This window comes from Anomalospiza imberbis, chromosome 8 (assembly GCF_031753505.1).
Source record: "Anomalospiza imberbis isolate Cuckoo-Finch-1a 21T00152 chromosome 8, ASM3175350v1, whole genome shotgun sequence".
In the NCBI taxonomy this organism is placed as follows: domain Eukaryota; kingdom Metazoa; phylum Chordata; class Aves; order Passeriformes; family Viduidae; genus Anomalospiza; species Anomalospiza imberbis.
Window position 1 is genome coordinate 18,511,076 of NC_089688.1, and position 16,541 is coordinate 18,527,616.

General features: G+C 40.2%; 1 protein-coding gene across 1 annotated transcript; it reads left to right on the forward strand.

The window, feature by feature from the left end:
* Positions 1-6,418: 6,418 nt before the first annotated feature.
* Positions 6,419-16,538, forward strand: LOC137478067 (lipase member M-like). The gene is made up of 10 exons (XM_068197594.1): positions 6,419-6,624; positions 8,058-8,169; positions 9,288-9,405; positions 10,114-10,312; positions 10,798-10,907; positions 11,633-11,769; positions 12,268-12,414; positions 13,438-13,509; positions 14,965-15,036; positions 16,148-16,538. Exons 1-10 carry the CDS (start codon positions 6,497-6,499, stop codon positions 16,379-16,381), a joined length of 1,329 nt encoding a protein of 442 aa, XP_068053695.1. The 5' UTR covers positions 6,419-6,496; the 3' UTR covers positions 16,382-16,538.
* Positions 16,539-16,541: the final 3 nt, after the last annotated feature.

Sequence of the window (16,541 nt, forward strand, 5' to 3'; positions counted from 1 at the left end):
TGTAAGGTACAAACTGACAGGAAACCAGGGTGGCCTCATCTAGTGCTCAAGGAACTACTTATTAAACAAAGAATAATTCTGATAGGATCAAATTAAAATTTTTGCAGCATTGCTAACTGTAAGAATTTACCTACCTGTTAAAATTTTGTTTAAATATTTATTTCAGATATTTTATTTTCTCAAGGCAAAAAAAAAGTGACATTTTTATCTCCAGTAATCCATTCTCTAAAGTCTCTTTCAGTACAATTTATAATTAGGACATGGTTTATGATTTATATGAAAAAAAAATATCTGACATCCCTTAGGGCACAGAGGGAAGGGTTTCAGCCACAATTTTCATATACTTATTTGAATATTTATTCATATTATCAAGATTGCAGCTTAGAAACTGTTCAGACAAGTAGCAGGGACAGCTCATGCACAAAATCCTCCTAATTGGAGGTGCCAGCTGAAGCACAGGAAGGAACAAAAGCCCTGGAGATCAGAATTACTTGAGAAGATCGAACAACAATGATGAGTGGCCCAGTGTCCCAGTCCTTAGACACGGACACCAGACACTCATTTCAAGATGTCAGGATGACCTGAGCAAGACTTTGGATACAACCAGTGCTGACTGATTTGGCTGGGCATTGCTGCAGCAGGGAGATGTCAGCGCAGCCTTGCCAGCTGAGGGACAGGGCACAGTGCAAGGGGTACAGACTCTAAAACTGGGGCTGCCAGGGCCAGGTCTTAGCTGGTACCCCCGTGTGCTGCTTTGTAGTGCTGCTGCCAGCTCAGACCAGAAACAGCCTGAGGATCACCACACAACTTTTTGGACAGTGAAAACCTGACTAGTTGTCCTGTTGGTTTTCAAAAGGAAAATACAAATTACCAGCTTTTCAGACTTGTTCTCCTCTAATATTGGAGCCTCTCCCCTGCAGATTGACAGTCCCACTAGCAAAGAGGGACAGAGTGTCCTCTTACACAGACCTTGGGACCTGACTACTTTTCAGATGGTCACTACTATCTGCTCCAGGGGAGTGAAACAGCCATGAGACCCCTCTGCAAAGGGATCTTCCTGCCCCAGGACCCTTCACAAAATGCTTCCAAAGCAAAGAAGTCATCCTGATCATCAAAAAGACATGGATTTCTTTTGGGATGGTAAGAATTATGCCCTTGTCTGATATTGTTTGTCTTAATGAAAGAATACTCCCTTGTTTAATGAAAACTTTTGGTGTCTAATGCAACATTCAGTGGAGCAGAGCTTGAAAGAGGTCCATAAGTTTCATTTGTTCCTCTGTGCAATGTTGTGGAACTATGTGTTGGCACTAACATTTTAGAAGTTAACTTCATTCACGTAGCAAGAGTATGAAACATTTTGTTGACATAAGTAAAATAGAACATGTAGGTTCTTCATTTGGTTTGGAAAGTATCACTTTGGGGTCAGCAGCAAATTTTGTCTTTATAAGGGAAAGCTTGCATTGAAAACAGACTATATTTGATAAGCAGCTTTGCTATTTAAAGTGCATTTCTATAGCTAAGGTTAAAATACTTTTTTCACGTTCCTTTTCCCTTACAAAAGATCAAAACAATATTCTGCATCCTAAGTACAAAGTAATCATCTTAATTTTATAATTACTGTATATTTCATTTTTCATTGTTTACAGTAGATTATTTCATGTGGGAAAATCAATGTTGATGCTCAGAGTAAATCATTAGTTTGTGTTGGTAAGTGTATCTTCACTTTTCTAAGATAAAGGATCAGATCTATGAGTCAGCAAAACCTTTGCTATTTCAAAAGGAATTCTTAATATGTATAAAGGTACAAGTGAAAAAATAAGTGCTTTACAATTTGGAAAGACAGGTCCATGACTATCTTACCTGCTGCCATAGCAGAAGTTGCCAGTAGTGTGCCCTGGTGGCCAATAAGGCCAAGGGCACCCTGGCCTGTATCAGGAATAGTGTGGCCAGCAGTTCCAGGGAGGTCATCCTTCCCCTGTACTCGGCACTGGTGAGGCCACACCTTGAGTGCTGTGTCCAGTTCTGGCCCCTCAGTTTGGGAAGGACGTTGAGATGCTTGAGCACATCCAGAGGAGGCAACGAGGCTGGTGAGGGGCTTGGAACACAAGCCCTGTGAGGAACAGCTGAGGGAGCTGGGGGTGTTTAGCCTGGAGAAAAGGAGACTCGGAGGCGACCTTATCACTCTTTACAGCTCCCTGAAAGGTGGTTGTAGTCAGGTGGGGGTTGGTCTCTTTTTCCAGGCAGCAACTGACAGAATGAGAGGACACAGTCTTAAGCTGCTCCAAGGGAAATATAGGTTGGATATTAGGAAGGAGTTTTTACAGAAAGCGTGATAAAGTTCTGGAACGGCCTGCCCAGGGAGATGGTGGAGTCATCATCCCTGGATGGGTTTAAAAAAAGACTGGATGTGGGATTCATTGCCATGGTTTAGTTGAGGTGTTAGGACATGTGTTGGACTCAATGATCTTTAAGGTCTCTTCCAACCTAGTGATTCTGTGTGATTCTGTATGACGTTAGGGGGAAGTTGTTTTTAATGCATGAAAAGAATGAACAAACCATAATGGAGAGGATTAGTAATGGAATTCATATTTGATGAGAAGTTTCCAGCAGAAAGAAGGCAAGCATCGCACTCTGGGATGCTGCTAACTCAGCCCCCACTCAACCCAGTTACAGATATGCAAAAATCCCAGTTTGAATGGAGGACAGAGGTTTAGTGGTGCTGTCTCGAACCTCCCCAGCACCTTCCTTCTTTCCCAGAGCAAACCCCTTACTTTAGGACTAAGAAAAACCAAAGCCCCTCTGCCCACAGTCCCTTGGACCCCTATAAATAGCTGGGTAGGTCCTGCTGATGGCAGCACGAAGCTGACCAGAGACTTCTTCAGTCTGTGCTTACCAGTGCTCAATGGTCCATGCTCAGCAGGAGACTGCTGCACACTGAGTGCAAGGCCTGCACAGTGCTCCTACTGGTCCCAGTTCTTCTGCCAGAGGATCTCAATCCACTCTCCCAAGACCTTCATTTAGCAACAAGTACAAGCATACTTGTACATAAAGCATATGTAATTTTCAGCTTTCCACATGTGTCAGCACATGTGTAAATTCCTTTTTTCTCTAATTATAGTTGATATAATTGATATCTGGTGACTGTGGGAGTGAAAAGCTTTATACATTGCTACAAAATTAGCAGAAGGATTAAAAAAAATTCTGCAGATTGTGAGGCAAAACAATTTTAATAAGGCAAAGCTCATAAATTGCAACACAGACTTCATCCACCCTCGGAGGTGAAGAAGTCCTGGCTTGCAGACATTTCACAAACTTTAGCATCAGCCAGAAAGTATTGTGGAAATAATTGCTCTTTTCATAAGTTGTATTTCCTTTGGATAAGTTAACAGACAGGCTGGTGCTGAGCTTTTCATGTGGAAGCTGCCCCTTCTATATGTGACTGGCACTTGAGCAGGAGGGCAACGCTGCCTGGGACATTTCCAGACAAGCTATCAGCAGTGTGAGCAGCACAGCCAGGCTTGCAGCCCTCTCTGTCCCTCATGAGTTCTTCCTTTTTACACTTCTTAGTTTACCTTTGTCACTGGAAAGATTCATAATTATCTAAGTGCCAGTGCAGAGCTACTCACTTATGACTTACAAATGCTGTGCCACTCAGCCCAGTTGCTGGTATTCCCCAGGCAAGTCCATTGACCTTGATGATGACCACCAGAAATATTTTTGCAGGCCTGACAGAGCTGAGAAGAATCTCTCACCCAAGCAGTGCCTGTTCTCGTTAGTGCTTTATGCTTCTGCACCTCTCTCTTTGTGTATGGACTCCCCTGAGAGCAGTTCCTTTGCTGTTTCGAGGTGTAGGGTCCATTGCTGAATAGGGAGGGTCTTCTTTCTCCCCCAGAATGTGCCTGTGCTGGGGGCCAACAGCACTCCAGCTGAGGCAACAGCATGGGGTGGGTGGCTGAGGGCAGTTGTATGCTGTGGGAACCAGGTATTATCCCAGGGATTCAGTGGAGAGAACACTATTAGACCCTGTGCTTAGTTCTCAGTGTTTTCTCACTCTCAGGAAGTAACTGTTTACACCATTATGACATGAAATGTTTTTAAAGCCATATGAGTGCACAAGGGGATCCTTCTGTTTTTGCTGCTACGTGTTCCCTTGGAGACTCCTGGATGGCAACTTCCACAAAAACAACTCTGTCTCTCAATAAAGCATACCTCACCTTAAAGGCCCTCCTTAACATACTTAAAATAGCCAAACATTTCTGATAACTACGTTCACTAGCTGCATGAAGAAGCCAAAAGGACATATTTGATCCGTGATGAACTGCTATATTCAGCTGCATAAAAATATCTTCCATTCCTAAGTAATTTCCAGAGCCAGGTCCAATTCCTGCAGCAGGAGAGAATGGAGAGAGCAAAGAGTTTACAGAAAACACAAAAATGCTAGGGATTATATTCTGTACATTGATGGGAGTTTTATCCATAAAAAACACTGGAAAGAGTTGAGGCTTCATAAACTGAGCATGTAGAGAACAATTTATATAAAGGCACTTATTTATATAAGGGCACCTAGACTGACCAGTTTAAAGTTCATTTACATATGACCACACTTGTGAAGATGCAGCCACAACTCTGACAGCAACATCTCAACCTTTAAGCATTTCCACTGAATTTCATACCTGATTATAGTGTGAGTAACTTCCACTGAAACCTGATAATTTACAACAGTGTGCATGTCTGGTTTTAAAAAAAATCAGCCCAACACTAATCCTAGTTCACCTCCTTTTCCCATCTCCAACACTCCCTTGAAACACATACTGCTTGCAATGACTTTATCCAGTCATTTGCTATTTATGGTATTATGCCATGTGTATGCAACGTTTTAGTGAATGTTTTGTTATTGGAGCATTGTTTTGCACTAAAGAACGAAGCTGGCTTTGTTCACAGTGAGTTAATAGCACATCTTAATGACTTAGAATATCATGAGGTACTCAAAGGCAAGTACACATTTAAACAGTTCACTCATGAAATTCTTGTCGAGCTTCAAAAGACACTGAGACTTTAAAAAGGTTGAAACCTGATTTTGTTACAGGAAAGATGAAAAAACTTGGACTATATAAAGGAAATAATGAGAAGATTCGAAAACATCCCATCCCCGGTGTAGAATCAATATTTGAAAACACTCTATGTTCTAAACTAGCTCTTTGAAAATCATTTCCTCTCCTAATTCACTGCCAGAAACTGAACTCAGATGTTTCTATTTCTCTTTGAAAGCCTGATAACAAGTTTTGTAGGAACAGTTCTTCTCCTGAGATTTTCTTTAATATTTCTTTCTGATCTATAAATACTAAAGAAAATAACTTCTGAGGATATATTGAATATTTCTGATCCTAACCAGAGGCAGTACTGCAAGAAGAAAGCATGCAAGCTATAATAAAAATAGAAATATGAAATCCTGCTCAAAACCTTAGTCAATGTTCATCTCAGTGTTTAAGATGATCTGTTCTATGTGGATGAGCAGTATTTGTGAGACAGAAAGAATATTTGGAGGAATAAAAATTGGGAACTGAACAAGAAAGAATAATTAGTTTCAAGATTTAAAAATACTTGGAACATTCACAATGAAAAACCCACCAGCTTTATATCAGGGTACACAAGTGGAAAAAAAGATCCTCACTCATACTTCTGCAAAGCTTGTATTGTTGTAGGGAGGACATCACTCATGGTGGAACACAGCTGCACGGGGCTTGTCCTCCACAAAAAGAAGAAACTTAAAAAGGTCACTGTCCTGAATGCCTTAAAAAGGACCTGTCTGGACTCCCTGTTCAGGCCTACCTAATTTCCCCTGCTGAACAATTCTGGCCTGCTCAGAGTATGCTTGAGACCACTGACACACGCATGCCTATCTCGGCAATGTTTTCTGAGTCTATACAGATTACAGAAAAGCCTTCTAGTTTCATAACTATTCATTTAGGGAATATCCATTCAATTCTATGGCCATTTAAGAGGTGAAATATAAATGGAGGAAAATCTCCCGAAACCAGTCCAGCAACAACATTGAATTATGGAACAGCAACCAAAGCATTAAAAAATAAAACAAAAATATGTGCAGTAACATCTGTAGAGGTATCAGAGTTCCTTTCTTCCTTTCCAGATAACATGAGAAGCTGGAATTGGTAGGTTGTTAGTAAAAGAGAAAATTGTTGCAGGTCTCTTGACAATTTCATTAGGTATGATAAGGTATATCTATGAATATATTTGTTTTCAAAATTCCTGATCCTGCTTTGCCACTCTACAGAGGCTGGTATTCTACTTAAAAATCCAGCAATCTGTGATAGTAGAAGAGCCTTGTTATAGTTGTGGTGGCTAAGGAGCTGAAAAGCATGAGGTTTGAGAATAAAAGGAGTTACCCCTCTCTGGTGCTGCATCAGGGAAAAGCTGAAGTGATAGTAGAAGGAAGGAGTAGTGGGAAAGAAACAGAGGCTTATTGTCAAGTTGCTGCATGATTGAGGAAAAAACAGTGCATGACCATCCTTTCACTGCCAGCACTGCTTCCAAACAGCAAGGAATTGAGTTTTCATTCTTCTGCAGCCACAGCTGCTCAGCCAAACACATGACTTTGGGCACAAGGTCAGTAATGCTTTGATTTATTTATGATCCAAAACTGGTGAAGGTTTCATGGGAGCTGCAAAAGATGGTATGAAACCTGAGCATGAGGAGTTGCTTTACTATTTGGGAACAAATGTATTTCATTGTTTTGTATTGCTTGTAAGTAGGTGAAAGTATGGCTAATATTGCAAGATTCCTTTTGCCTAAAGAGATTCAGGCCTGGCTCACCTAGCCTGAATTTGGTAACTCTGGGGTAGCTGAAGGTGTATGAGAAGATGGCAAGTGAGAGAATCAGAAAGTGGTGACTTTAAACTAAAAGAAGGGTGATAGCTCAGTAAAACAAAGGTTTCTAAAAGTCCCTTTTTCTACAAAAGGAACTACACACTTTCAATACACAGATTGTACCAGAATGCAGTGCTAGGAAGTGTATAAATTGTTGTTCTGTGAGAAGGAAAAAAATGCTATTCATTTTATTTGGGGGGGAAATAGTTTAAAAGTCTTCTTGAATAGAAAAACAATAAATGCAATAGATATTTGGCTGAATCAGTCTGACTGAAAGCTCTATCCCTGTGACAACAGATGTTTAGGTGTGGCCTCTGGGGGTTTATATAGTGTAGAAAAGGTGCTAATACTACCACTGCATTTTCTTTGAGCCAAGAGTATGTAGGTCTTCACAGACAGTGGAGCAGCTATGTGTGACTCTAAGCAGGACAACTATCTCTCAGGGGTTTTTTTGTTCCTTTCTTGCTTAACAAAACTGGATCCTGGTCCCTGTACTCAGTCTCTACCTAGCAATTGCATTTAGCTAAGTGTTCTTTTCCTTTATCCATACTCATCCTATGGAGTGGATAAATTTTGTCATTAAGCAGATTTGTATAAATTTTGCAAACATAAAGAACTGGTGTATTTACATTCTTAAGTTTTTTATTTAATGATAAATATTTTAATTTTTTCAATTTGCAATTGTTTTTAATTTTTTCCACTAACTATCCAACAACTTGGTTATCTCCACTTTGAAATCTTCACTGTGACGATGATTGATTTACTTACGAGTTACCCAATAACTCTGTATTTCACAGAGTTAGCCAGAAATTTTTCCTAATTCACCTACAGGTCAAATGCATGGTATGGTAATGCAAGTGACCTACTTCTCGGACAAATGGGTGAAATTCATTTCTCCAGAAGCTTTACTCCTTTTCCTGGATCCATTGATACTTTTGCCTTGATCAAGAGCAACATCCTAGCCCAAACCTGAGCAGAATTCAGGTTGCTGCCCAACGCCCTCAGACAGGTGTTTGAAGTCAGCTTTGTTCCATTTAATTAAGAAGTAGGGAGTACCAGACTGGCTCCATTCATTATTAGACAGCACTGTCCTCATAAGAAAAGTACAGAACCTGTCTGGATTGCAAGTGCAGAGGAGAACTACTGACAGATTAATATATTGGATTTTTCAGGGAGAAGATATGGCTGTTTGTTGCTGTGACATATTTGTTTCAGGGAGTTATTTATTCAGAAGAACTGGGAAGAACGAAGAGAGCTGTGGATCCTGAAGCCTTTATGAGTATTGTAAGCTGGTTGATGGAATGACCTGAGGATGGATGGCATGCATGACTTACAGCAGAGGGGTTTCTAAGTGTTAGGAATAACAGGGTAGATAAGCTGCCTTTGTTTAACCTATCCTCTCTAGTAATTGTATTTACTACTGCTTTCTCTTCTGTTCTCTTCTGCCTGCATGTGTAACAACCCATCTTCTCTCTGGTAGAAATTAAAGCAAATAGTAAATCTTCAGACTTGTTTTCCTTTTAAATATCAGTTACCAGCTAGCTATTGCTGCCGCTACCTGCCTGTCTCAAAGAATGACTATCTGGAATGTCAGCATTTCATCAGCAATGAAGTCTGTAAACAGCTAGTGGTGACCAGCAGAGACCAGAAATGGCCAGCTTTTCAGAAAAACACCTCTTGGCAAGCAAGCTTGCGTAGGAATTTCATTGTTTGTTAAAATCTTGGAGGTTCTATCCTGCATGGCAAAATACATTGAGTAATTCTCTGAGTACAAGTTATAAAAACCAATACTCTTTTGTAACAAAACAGATGGAGCATTACAGGTCAAAAGTAATATTTACTTCAGAGCTTAAGATGGGCTGTGCTAGTTTCTCTTGCAACTATGCAAATGCCTGATCTTTTTTTTTTTGCATAATTTAGTCAGCTTTTCAGCAGTGCTCACTGCCTCTATGCTGTTCACCACACCATAGTTGTGAAGCTGTCTGGATTTCTCTGAAGGTAGTTTAAATAAGCTGGTTCCAGGCTGTATCAAAACAAATCAGAAGCATTGCACCCAGACAGCTCCTTGTCTCAGCCACACACCTCATCTCAGCTCATAAAGTCCTGCTAGGAGCTTAGAGGCATTCTTATATCACCAGAATGCAAGGGCTTGTGATGATTGCATGGCAGGAGTGTAATACAGGTTTTATATGATATGTTTTAACCGGGTAGTAAAGTCCTAGATATAATATAAAAAAAAAAGGAAATTCGTTGTTGCTTTAGGGTTACATACATTCAGATGCTTAATGTATGTAGGTTAAATCCCCAGCTGTACCTGCTTTCTAACATTTCTTCATTGTGACTGTTTTATAATATATGAAATAGACTTGTGCAAGCAAATGCATTTGTACCTTCTCTCCTAGAATGAGCTCATTACTTACAAAGGGTACCCCAGCGAGGAGTATGAAGTGACGACAGAAGATGGCTATACAATTACCATTAACAGAATCCCTTATGGTACTCAGAATCAAGGAAGCCCAGGTACAGTTATTTAATATGACACAACAACAGCCTAGATAGGGCATATTCTCAAAAGAGATAACTTGTATTTTTAAAACATCCACCAAATACATGTATACTTTCATGTATACACTCATGTATACATGAGTGAAATCTTAGCAGAGTTCTGGCTGCCCTGAACAGCCTGCAAGATCTACAAAATAAATATCAACTGCCTATTTATAATAAAAGTCCACCATAGTATGAAGCATATGCTTCCTAGTAAGAGTTGATGAGTAAAACCTTTAAAAAAATTAAAAATAGGATAAAGGTTGCCTAATCAGCCTGTTTTGCAAAAGCTTTTCCAGCACCTAATTTTGCTTTGCTTTTGTTTACACCTGGTTAGTATCAGTGTCTGATTCATATTTTGGGTAAAGGAAATCTCTGAAAACAATCCCACACCTTCATCTCTCTATCAGTGTTGAGAATCTCAAGCTGATGTGTCTGAGCTCTGCAAACAATGACCAGAGGGTGCCAAGTTAGTTTGCTGTGGTGTCAGGCAGATCTTTCCATAAATTCTTTCAGAAGCTTAGAAGAAGTCTCTTACAGAAAGAGGGGTTTTGTTCTTATTATTTGTTGATTCAGGAAAAAATCCTAGTATTGAATATGAGACAATAATATCTCTGAACAACCAGGAAATGAAAAGATAAAAACAATTATAAACTGTTTTGGTTTTGCTTTATTTTTCAGCTTCAAGACCTGCTGTGTTTCTCCAGCATGGATTACTGGGAGATGCTCGTAACTGGGTCACAAATCTGCCCAACAATAGCTTGGGCTTCCTGCTAGCTGATGCTGGATTTGACGTTTGGATGGGAAATAGCAGAGGAAATCGCTGGTCAAGAAAACATCAGAAGTATTCCATTGATCAAGATGAATTCTGGGCTTTTAGGTAGACAGAACCACTGAAGGGGATACCCTTACATATTTATTTACAGGGATTTAAATATGCTACTTTTTAATAAGCATTCTTTGCATTTGCTTTGTCTGAGGTGCCCCTATAAAAGCATGTGAAGTGTAATAGTAATGGAGATGACTTTAATTACTGCTTGAACAGGTTCTTCAAACTAGAGGCATAGCAGCAGAACAACCCGGAGGAACCTGCACAGGCCATCTCCAAGCTGTGCCTCAGTCCTGGAGCCAGTTTTGGCAGCTACTTAGAAATACTAGTCTGTGTAATACAATAACCCCAAAAAAAATCTTGAGTAGTATCTTCCATATCCAGTGCCAGAAAAACAGAGAACTTAGAAAAATTGAATAATTCACTAAATCAGTCAGACTGTTTCTTTGCTGACAAGCTACTAATAAAAATGTGAATTCAATGTAAAGTCTCGGTTTTAATTTATGCATGCCTCTCTTTCAATCTCCTGCCTGCAGTTTTGATGAGATGGCAAAATTTGATCTTCCAGCAGCAATAAATTTCATTTTGGAGAAAACAGGACAGGAGAAGTTGTACTATATTGGCTATTCACAAGGTACTACCATTGGTAAGTTACACACAAGAGAGGAATTCTTCCAGAAAACAGGAGTAAAATGTGATTTAAGATACTGAGTTACTGGATGTACTTGAAGTTTTCATTAACTCTTAGTAGTTGTGAAATACTGTGTTAGTATAAGCAATTTTCAACATGTAGACATTTAAAATGTATTACAAAGATAATGAAGCATAATGGATCAAATGCACTGCTGCTGGAAATCTGTCAAGATTTATAAGAATTATATTGGAAAATGTTGTGCGTGGGCCATGCAAATTGTTTCTATCCAAGATGCAAGGGTGTGCCCAACAGCAGCTGGTAAGTTCACCAAAATAAACAAAACAGGAAGATGAGAGTACAGAAAGAGAAGTCGGCCAGTTTGGACCAGATGTACACATGAAAAAAGAAAATACAAAATTGGATTGATGGGAAGAAAAATTGCTTTTCCTCCCAACAGTATAAGAAATACATGAATGTACATCAGAAATGTACATCTATGTTTAATCAAGTCTGGAAGAAAGCTGCAAAATATAGAAAGAAGTTTCTCTGAGTAGAGGAAAACTCCTACAAGCTGGTAACTTATGGAGAGCAGGGATTTCATACAAATCTAGGTTGGACCATAGTCTCTGAAAAACTAACAAGGTTGATTATAAATTGAAAGTGCAGAATATATATTAATAATGAAAACAGTCTATTGTAAAAATATGGGGTTTTAACTCCTCTTTTTTTTTTTTCAGCTTTCATTGCATTTTCAACAATGCCAGAGCTGGCTCAAAAAATCAAATTCTACTTTGCATTGGCACCTGTCACTGCTATTAAGTATGCTAAAGGCCCAGCAACAAAACTCCTCTACCTTCCTGAGAAAATGCTCAAGGTGTGTGATATTTTGGTTTCCACTGTTTAACCATATACTTGTTTGTTCAGCTCTGAAAATGGATAAATAGAAAGTATAGGGCTTTGTGAAGTCGACTCATTTGCATGTGGGCAGGTTTACCTTGTGGTGAGGCCTTCAAGAGCTCAGACAGGGCAATAAGAAAAGCTTTCAGTCCAAGGAAAGCACAGGGACAGGTCACCTAGAGAGGTACAAAGATGCAGATCCTCAAAGGTTTCCAAGATTCCCCCAGGCAAAGCCACAACTGATATAAAAGCTTAAACTATGAATTGGAGTTAACATGTAACATATCTCTTCATTAAAATTATGTAACCCAGACTGAGTAATGCCCAAGCAGGCTGATGCAATGGAAAACCAAGTAATTTCTCACTTGTTTGTGGGAACATCATCTGACAAATGGAGAAAAGGTGAGTAAGAACCACTGAAATTGCTGGAGAAGTGTGTACATTCCTAAATTACTGTTACCTTTGTATTTCACAGGGTATGCTTGGCAACAGAGAATTCCTTCCCCAGACTGAGTGTCTAACAAGGATAATAGCCCCTGTCTGTAGCCACAGAGCTTTCTCCAGGCTTTGTAGAAGTGTCTTCTTCAATCTGGGTGGCTGTAACCTGAAAAACATTGACGTGGTACGTATAACTTCTATCAACTCTACTGAGAGTTTAAGCTTATGCTTCTCAAATTCACCTTCTATCCTGTAGTGTGAATCCTGAATTTCTATTAGTATTGCATTGCACGAAACAGTCCCCACTACTGGACAGCAGTATCTGCTGATTGCCCTATCTCTAGCGGGGAACCACTGCCTCTCCCCTCAGAAGAGCATTTGGCACCAGTTCTGCAGTTGACAGCTGCTCAGGGCCCCCCAGAATTCTGCAGTCTGCCTTCTGACAGACCTCATCCAGGGCACAGTATCATGGTCCATACTGTGGCTACTGGTCTCATCAGAGATATTTCACAAGCTGGCACACTGAAAAAGAAGAAATGAAAAGTCTACCTGCTTCATGTTTTCACTTTGAAGCACAGAAAGGAACACATATATTCCTCCTTGTCCTCATTCTCCAAGCCTTGGACCATCAGGGTAGGAGAGTATTAGGATGTACCTGGGCACCTCATGCTATGTCCAGCTGTAGGACAGATCACCTGGGAGTCAAAATTTTGCTCCAATCTTTTTTCAAAAAATGCCTCAGAAAGTGTTCATTGAGGAAGGATCACACAGCAGCTTGCTAAGAAACCACTGTACTACTAGGGTGTTTTTTTATTTCAAATATTCATGCATTTATCAGGAAATTACATTTCCCTTTGCAATTTTGTCCAACAGTGATCCTCTCTCACACAGAATCTGATACTGAATTCTGAAAAACACCACACAGATTGGGGTCTAAATTGCTGGGTTTCTATTCATTCTTTCTCACGTGTAGATTCTTTTAGATTCTTAGTTATCCTTAGTTATCTGGTTGGGGATTGCTCTTTCAGTGCTACTCCTAATCTGACATACTGCCACATGTGAGGTAAATCTGAGGGAGTCTCCAATCATGCTACTCCAATTTCTGCTGGTTTAATTGACACATGACACTGCTGTAGCAGTGTACATCTTTTGATTCACATCTGAATAGAAGGGAAGAAGAGAATGCTCACTGAATATTCTCTTTCAGAGCCGAATCAACGTGTATATTGCCCAAACCTCTGCTGGAACTTCTGTGCAGAACATAGTCCACTGGAGTCAGGTATGAGCAATCCCTGAAAGATAAGATAGGTACTCACCTTGAGCTGATTAGAGCTGATTAGAGAGGTAAGAGATTACCAGCTGTGAAGCCATTGCCAACTTCTTGGCAACTTGTGAATTGCAACTGAAAACTCAGTTCAGAACACTATTTTTCATTGCCCTTTCTTTTGCCAGCAGGATAGAAATGCTCTATGTGATACAGGTACATTTGAAGCCAACAATGAAGAGCTACATTTGAGTAAAAATATGTAGGCTGTGTGTGCACCTGTACATATCACTCTTCTTATTGTGTATCCAGTGCCTTTTATAAATGATGTCCACAGTTTGTAGGGAGTTTACCTTAAATTAGTCATGTTTCCAATGTGGTGTCAAGAAGTGAGCAGGATTTAGGCTGCCACATAAATTGTCACATTTTACTATTAAACCCTTGTAGTTTCTTCTCTCACTTTCAAGGCTGTCAGTGTCTGAACAGCAGTAGAACTATAAATAATGAATACTTTATTTAGTAGACTGTTTATATCCCTTACCTACAAGGTACTGCCATAGTACCTCTTCAGCTGCAGTGCTGATGGGAGCTGCCTTTCTGTCTTTGGGCTCACACTCTGAGGATCCGAGGTTTGCTGGCAGCACCACGGGCTCTGGAGCAGCACCGGAAGCAGCTGTGAGCACACAGAAATTGCAGGAGTGTTCATGCCCTTTTCAGCAAAGCAAACACACAGATATGTCTGAGTGACATCTGCACAGGCACTTACTCAAAATAAAATTATACTTTTGGCTGTGAGATTGCATTAGATGGTAGGTTTGAATAAATTGTTTTTGTAACCATGACCTAGACTTTTTCCTGTGAAGAAAAAGGGTTACAAAAGCAGAGTGGGGGGAGTTCTGCAAATTGACTCAGATGTAATTCAGCATCTAACCACAGACTGCAAGCATAAACATGCAGAAGTAATACTCCTAAGTCTTTGTAGTCCTTACTGTTATTACAACTAAAGGACTGTTATTACAACTAAAGGAGCTAACAGAATTTCAATACTAAGATTCTGGTGAGGGTGTCTCTCAGAGTAGGAGCAACCCATGCTGTAGGTAAAGCCAAAGGGAAGAACTTCACAGAGCTGAGTGTTGGCAGCATGACTGTAAGGATAGGACAAGACAGTAGCACTGAGATGAACTTGCTGACAGCAGTTGTTAACAGCTGTTTAACAAACTTGAATAAATTGCCTGAGAGGACATCCTTGGGTCTGTCTGCAGAAGATGTGAATTTCTTTTGTTATGACAAAAACATCTGACTCTTTTTACTTTTTGACACTTCTAATTAATTTACTACCAGCTCTTTCATAGCTCTTAGAAGAACTTCTGTTGAGGCTTTAGATTGGAGTCAGAGGTCCATCAGGGAAAGAACACACAAACTTCCCAAATGCTGGCTTTATAACTACCCTGCTCTTGTTCATCCTCTTAGGAGGCCCACTCAGGGAAGTTCCAAGCTTATGACTGGGGCAGTTCAAAGAAGAACATGGAAAAATACCAACAGGTATGTCTTGGTGAAGCAACCTTGGACAGCACAGAAACATACAGGAAGAGAGCAAGAACATAGAAGGAGACACATTTTCACAACATAAGTAAATGAAAATGTAATTGCTTTTCAGTTTGGAAGTCAACAGAGAAAGCATGCAAGCACTAGTGGCAATAGTAAATTTAATACATATTAAAAGAAAGGGAGAGGAAGAGAATAATTTTCCAATTAAATGATCAATAGGAATAAGAGGAAGTAAGGGCAGAAAAAATAGAAAATAATTTTGAAAGAGTACACAGAAAATAACAAAAACATCTTGCCTTCAAGTGTAAGTGAAACAGATGACAACATTAGGAATAGGACAACTGGAAAACTAACAGCCACCTCTAGATTTTGGCAGCCAGAGGCAAAAGGACTTTGTCCTCAAGCAGACCCTGAGGAACACCTTTTCTATTCAACACTCTAATCCCATCCTTAACCCTCCTACCCTTTAGGTCTCCACAGCAGCCTGTCATTACACGTTACATGTTTTAATGATGACTTGCATGAAATGCGGCTTCCTTTGGTTTGCCTTGAATTTGCTTGCTCCTGGAAAGTCATGGGATGCCTTCTAGGTTTTGTGTTTGGGATAATTACTTACAGTGCTCTTTCTTCATACCATTTGTGGTGTAAACCTGTCTCCTGTCCTTGCTCTGGTGTCTCTTTTCCAAACACAGCAGTCCTAAGCTTCTTTCCCTCTCCTACAGAAGCCATTCTATGATCCTTTTCATCCTTGTTGCATGTTGTGTTTTCTTTCCAGCCCACATCTTCTGGAACAGGACAGTACTTCAAAAGGATCATGGTGGGGGCATCCTGACACCTCTGTCTAGTTTCAGGTTCCTGCCCTAGGATTTCCAGTTGAAAGGGCAAAGACCCAACAATAACTCTTTGTCAGCTCAGGAGGTGTTTTACTTTTGGCTGTGCTACCAGTTGAGTAATCCCTGTGAGCACAGATAGAAAAGGCAAACAAGGGGACTTCCTTTCTCTTTGGTTTAGACACCTCTACTTCGAACAGTGACAGAAGAAAGCCCAAATAAATGTTTAAAGTTGCTGTGGTCTCCTGGACACTCATTCCTTTACTGTTTTCCAGACTATTCCTCCTCTCTACAACATAGAAGAGATGACTGTACCAACCGCAGTATGGACTGGGGGACAAGACCTGCTCGCAGATCCCAAGGATGCAGCCATTTTATTGCCTAAAATCAAGAAGCTTAGCTATCACAAGAAGATTCCTGAATGGGCACACCTGGATTTCATCTGGGGATTGGATGCACCTTTACATGTGTACAATGAAATTATTGACCTGATGCAGAAGTATCCTTAACCCACAAACAGAAGCCTTACCTGACTCATTCAACAGCACTTAGATTCACTCAGCAGAAAAATTCCTGTCTGTTGCATCTGGAGTCAGGGAAAGGGTTCCTCCTGCACACTACAGGTCACTCCAATGCCTTTTGCATCCTGATAGTGTACTTCATGCATTT